The sequence below is a fragment of the Sorex fumeus genome, unplaced genomic scaffold (genome assembly GCF_029834395.1).
Source record: "Sorex fumeus unplaced genomic scaffold, SorFum_2.1 ptg000014l, whole genome shotgun sequence".
NCBI classification, from domain to species: domain Eukaryota; kingdom Metazoa; phylum Chordata; class Mammalia; order Eulipotyphla; family Soricidae; genus Sorex; species Sorex fumeus.
In genome coordinates this window covers 26,155,198-26,160,531 of record NW_026606071.1, presented here as the reverse complement: position 1 = coordinate 26,160,531, position 5,334 = coordinate 26,155,198, and the positions used below count along the sequence as shown (strand labels likewise).

Here is a 5,334-nt window from a genome sequence, read left to right as displayed (position 1 = left end):
GGACAGCATTCGAATCTACCAGAGAATGAGGGCAGCCTCCACAGGCATTTCCACTGACTGCAGCATGTAAAAAGGAGCCACAAAATCCCCTTACTCGCCCGCTGGGCCCCTTTTGTGCTGTTCTTGCCAACGCAGCAGCCCTCCTCCTATATAGACCCTCTGTGTCCGGGCACCCTGCGTAGTGAACTGGCCTCATCGTTGTCAACCAGCCATGGGGAAGGTGAGCAGCACGAGCCACTGGCAGCAAATGATTTAATTCAGAATTAAATAATTGAACGTTCATCCCTCCTTTGCAGATCACCTTCTACGAGGACCGTTCCTTCCAAGGGCGCAGATACGAGTGCAGCAGCGACCACCCCAACCTGCAGTCCTACTTCAGTCGCTGCAACTCCATCCGCGTGGACAGCGGCTGCTGGATGATCTACGAGCGTCCCAACTACCAGGGCCACCAGTACTTCCTGCGGCGCGGAGACTACCCCGACTTCCAGCAGTGGATGGGCCTCAGCGACTCCATCCGCTCCTGCCGCCTGGTCCCCCATGTAAGTGTGGCTTGATTTTGGACCGCCTGCATGTCTCACTCTGCATTGCTGAGATGGCTTGAGGATTTGGGAGCTCTGAGGATTAAGGAGAAAGATTTAGAGATATCACCTGAGCCCGCATGGGTATGTGTGCAAAAACTGCAGAGAACAGAAGAACTCACTTAGAGCCAGGGCCCATTTTAGTTTCCATTTTAACTTACAGTGTCAATCGGAGAGTGTCACAAATGCAATATTATAAGGTAAAGGTAAGGTAAAGGCCCTCCCGTTGATCGTCGATTTGCTCGAGCGGGCCCACTAACGTCTCCATTGGAGACTTTGTTGTTACTGTGTCTGGCATATCAAATACTCTTGGTATTATAATGGGATATAAAACAAGGCATGTGAGAGAGAAGCTGGTTGGGCACTGTTTATAACACTGTGATTTTTACTTGAAAGGCATTGGTCACGAGTAAGTTAGATTGGAGTTCACGAGTAAAAATTTTTTTTTTAATTCTGCTGAGATAGATTATTCAAAGATAGTGTCCAATCTTGGGAAAAACAATCTTTTCTGAAAATGGAATATCAGCTTAAGTATTAGTTACAGATCATTCCCCTGCCTCTAGCATTTTCCTTTTGTGTTTGGGGCTATATTCATTGATGCCCAGGACTTACTCCTGAGCTCATTCATGGTGAGGCTTGGGGGAACCAGACCAGATATGGTTCTAGGGTTGAAACCTGGGTTGGTGTGTGCAAGGCAAGCACTTGACCTGCTGTACTATCTCTATCTTTCACCACACCCCCCCCCAAAATAATCAGTATTTAAATCAACTTTCCACTGAAGGTTGTATTCTTAAAAGATAGTATGGAAGTTCTAGTTGTACGTGACTGAATTCCTATTTGATACCTGAGTGAACCTTAAGCACAGAGCCAGAAGTAAGTCCTGAGTGAGCACAGCTAGGTTTGGCCCCCAAACCAACAATAGACCATCCCAAATAAATGGCTACTTGGAACCCCAATTAATTGCTTATTTCTTTAATATTTTACTATTATTTCTTATCTATAAAAATAAAGGACTGGGAATCTTAGACATTTCAAGAATTTTAAATTTCATTTGCCTCTTTTTTGGGATTTCCCACAAATCACAAATCACAAATCATCCTGTTATTCATCGATTGCCTCGAGCAGGCCCCAGTAACGTCTCCTTCATCCTAGCCCTGAGATTATATTCAAGGCTCTTTAGGAGAATGAGACCCATCATTGTTACCGGTATTTGGCATATTGGGTACGCCACGGGGAGTTTGCCAGACTCTGCCGTGTGGGCAGGCTACATTCGGTAGCCTGCCAGTTTGTCCAAAGTAGGAATGAGATAATAAGATGTCATAATAATAATAATAATAATAACAATAATAAGATTTCCCAGTTTTTCTAAAATAAAATGATGTCATATTTTATTAAAAATAATCACCCAGTGGAGTTCATGCCCACTTCAGTTTAATCAATGGTTGAATAAATAGCAGTACTCTTACATTAAAAAAATAATAATAAACTATTCTTGAGGTTGGAGAGATATTACAGCAAGAAGGGCATTCACCTTGCACACGGCTGACCCAGGTTCAATCCCCAGATTGCCAGCACTGCAAATGGTTCCCCAAACTTCACCAGGAGTGATCACTGAGCACTGCTGGGTGTACTTTAAAACTTAAACACACACACATATATACATATATATAAATATACACACATATGTATGTATATAAGCTCATTCTTAGAGAAGAAAGAAATGAAAAGCAAGCACAAAAATTTGTAAGTCTACAACTGTACCTCATGGTGTTTCACTAATAAAAATTAAAAATCAAAACAAAACAAAAAAGGACTATTTGTGGAAAGTTAGTAGGAGACACATCGTACACAGCCTTCACAATCCCATGACCTGAGTCACCAAGTTCATCTGTTGTTTCATTATTGTTTCCTTCCCTGCCTGCCCAGCAGACAAGCAGCCACCGCCTGAGGCTGTATGAGAGAGAGGACCACAAGGGCATGATGATGGAGCTGAGCGAGGACTGCTCTTCCCTCCAGGACCGCTTCCACCTCAGTGAGGTCCATTCCTTCCATGTGCTTGAAGGCTACTGGGTTCTCTATGAGATGCCCAATTACCAGGGTCGGCAGTATCTGCTGAGTCCCCAAGAGTACCGGAAGTACCACGACTGGGGGGCCATGGATGCGAAGGCGGGCTCTTTGCGGAGAGTGGTGGATTTGTACTAACAGAGGTTCACAATACCGAAGTCTCGATTTGGAGCCTAATAAAGTGCTTAGTCTGTGTTGCTGGCAATTGCTGGCCTCTGCTTTTTCTTTCATCTTGTGACGGTTAATTCGCCCTGCCAATGCATGGGAGAAGACTCTAGACCAAAAGAATTTCCAGTCCTGAAGCTGGAGTCTTGAACAAGACTCAGATGTAGGGAAGGTGAAAGGAAGTTGCTTGACTAAGAAATAAAGGTCTTTGGATCTCCTGGCTTTCCTACCCCTCACTCCTCTCTTTCATCACCGAGAGCAGAAACTGTGCCAAGTGAAACCACCCTCAAGTGCTACAGAAGCATCTAAAAGCTGTGCTACCCTGATAGAACAAAACCCATTTTCACCCCCATCCCCCCCCCCCCACATCCCACCGAGGGATACTGGGATCAGTGGTGGTGGAGAATGGGCACTGGTGGAAGGATGAGTATTCGATCATTGGATAACTGAAACCCAAGCACAAAAATTTGTAAGTCTACAACTGTACCTCATGGTGTTTCACAAATAAAAATTTAAAAATAAATAAATAAATTAAAAAAAAATCTTCAGACCCACAGCCTCAGGGTTGCCAGCTTTCAGGCTGGAGAGAAACGAGGTAGAGACACACCAACAGGGACCCCACAGTTCTTCCCATAGACTCCTCTTCCCCGAGAAATGCCTCATATCATGTAAATCCACAGAATCATTTCATGGAGCCTGGGTAAGTGAGGGGAAGTTCCAGCCATGACTAAACTTATTTCTTCTCTATCCCAATGGAATGAAGAGTAGATGGAGTGATAGGGTAGGCTGGAGCGATAATACAGGGGTAGGGCATTTGCCTTGCACACAGCCAGCCTGGCTGAGCCGGGTTCGATTCATCTGCCCCTCTTGGAGAGCTCGGCAAGCTACCTATAGTATCTCGCCCACAAAGCAAAGCCTGGCAAGATACCTGTGATATATTCAATATGCCAAACACAGTAACAAGTCTCAAAACGGAGACGTTACTGGGCCCGCTCGAGCAAATTGATGAACAACGGGAGGACAGTGATACAGTGACAGTGATTTGCCTTGCATGAACCTTACCCAGGTTCAATTCGCAGCATCCCATATGGTCCCCTGAGCACCACCAGGAGTAATTCCTGAGTGCATGAGCCAGAAGTAAGTCCTGTGCATCGCCGGCTGTGACCCAAAAAGAAAAAAAAAACAATGGAATGAGAGTTCATTTTTTAAAAATCCTCTGCATTTTAAAAATAAGGGAAGTGGAGCATCTAATATACATACATAAATACACATAATTTACACTGACATCTACAGAAGCTGATGTAAAAAAGAGTTTAGAACTCAGTGGTGTTCAGAGTCACCATCAGCTGAATTGATCACTGAAAAGCAGTTTTCTTTTTTTAATTTTTTTTATTTTATAAAGTTGTTCACAATATTTGGTTACATTTAATATTCAAACACCAATCCCACCACACCCTCCTTCTTTCTCAATGACTCCTGTTCCTCACAGATTCTTTCACTACTCTCTTCTGGCTCCTCTAATAATAAAAAAAAATTAAGTGAAAATTTTCAAGTCTCTTTTTTGTCTTTTGAGTCACACCCAGTGGTGCTCAGGGATCTCTATGCATTTCTTCTATTCACCCCATCCTCCATTGCGGGGGACCCCGCCAGACCACTCTCCAGCCTGTGGAGGTGGCCCTAGGATCCGTAGGTGCAAGGAGGGACCAACCGAATGAAGACACAAGACACAAGAGACAGAGTACAGTTTAGAAACAGAGATAAAGAGACAGGACAGGACAGGACTTTATTCAGGGCAGCAGGGGTATTATATACTTTGCGACGCAGGAAACTATGCTTACATTACAGAAGGCAATTACATCACTAGGTCATATCATACATTGTTAGGAGAGTTACAAAAACTACATGTTCCATGTGCTTGATTAGTCAGTGTCAGTTACTTCTTATTCTTGGGCTAGCTGTGACAAATGTTTTCTTTTAGACAACCATACATAGCTCACAGGCTGCGGTCAGAGCAGACGCAGTACCAGATTTGCGCTAGTCAGGACCCGCTTGTTCAGGGTCACATAGGCCAAGATAACCATACATAGCACAGGCACGTAGGCTCTTGGTCAGTTAAAGGGCCAGCTTCCCACACTCCATTATAAACTGCTTTCAAAAATTCACAGCAAAGAAAGTAGACTATAGACCAAACATAATTACCACTCATTGCCTCTTTTGCAAGCCAAGAACCCAAAAGGAGAGAGAGAGAGAGAGAGAACAAAAGGGAGTGCCCTTCCACAGAGGCATGGTGGGATGGGGGATGGGGGGTGGGAGGGATACTGGGATTAATGGTGGTGGAGAATGGGCACTGGTGGAGGGATGGGTACTCGATCACTGTATAACTGAAACCCAAGCACAATAATTTGTAAGTCTACAATTGTACCCCATGGTGTTTCACTAATAAAAATAAAAACTCTTAAAAAAAATTCACACCTAGGTGTTAGTCTCCCATTTTGTTGCTTTATGTTCCTGAGATGTTTCACTAATA

At 44.0% G+C, this 5,334-nt stretch overlaps 1 protein-coding gene across 2 annotated transcripts; it reads left to right on the top strand.

Annotated features, from left to right (window-relative positions):
* Nucleotides 1-211: 211 nt before the first annotated feature.
* LOC130021104 (gamma-crystallin C) lies at nucleotides 212-2,780 on the top strand. 2 transcript variants are annotated; one of them, XM_056111892.1, is made up of 3 exons: nucleotides 212-220; nucleotides 297-539; nucleotides 2,508-2,780. In XM_056111892.1, exons 1-3 carry the CDS (start codon nucleotides 212-214, stop codon nucleotides 2,778-2,780), a joined length of 525 nt encoding a protein of 174 aa, XP_055967867.1. The 2 variants fall into 2 exon arrangements, with proteins under 2 accessions (XP_055967867.1, XP_055967866.1); XM_056111891.1 differs by having other exon boundaries at nucleotides 2,505-2,780.
* The last annotated feature ends 2,554 nt before the right edge of the window (nucleotides 2,781-5,334 follow it).

Bases quoted from the DNA above. Each gene is read 5' to 3' on its own strand.
- LOC130021104 (XM_056111891.1), top strand. The intron at 540-2,504 runs GTAAGTGTGGCT...CTGCCTGCCCAG, and splicing joins CCTGCCGCCTGGTCCCCCAT to CAGACAAGCAGCCACCGCCT.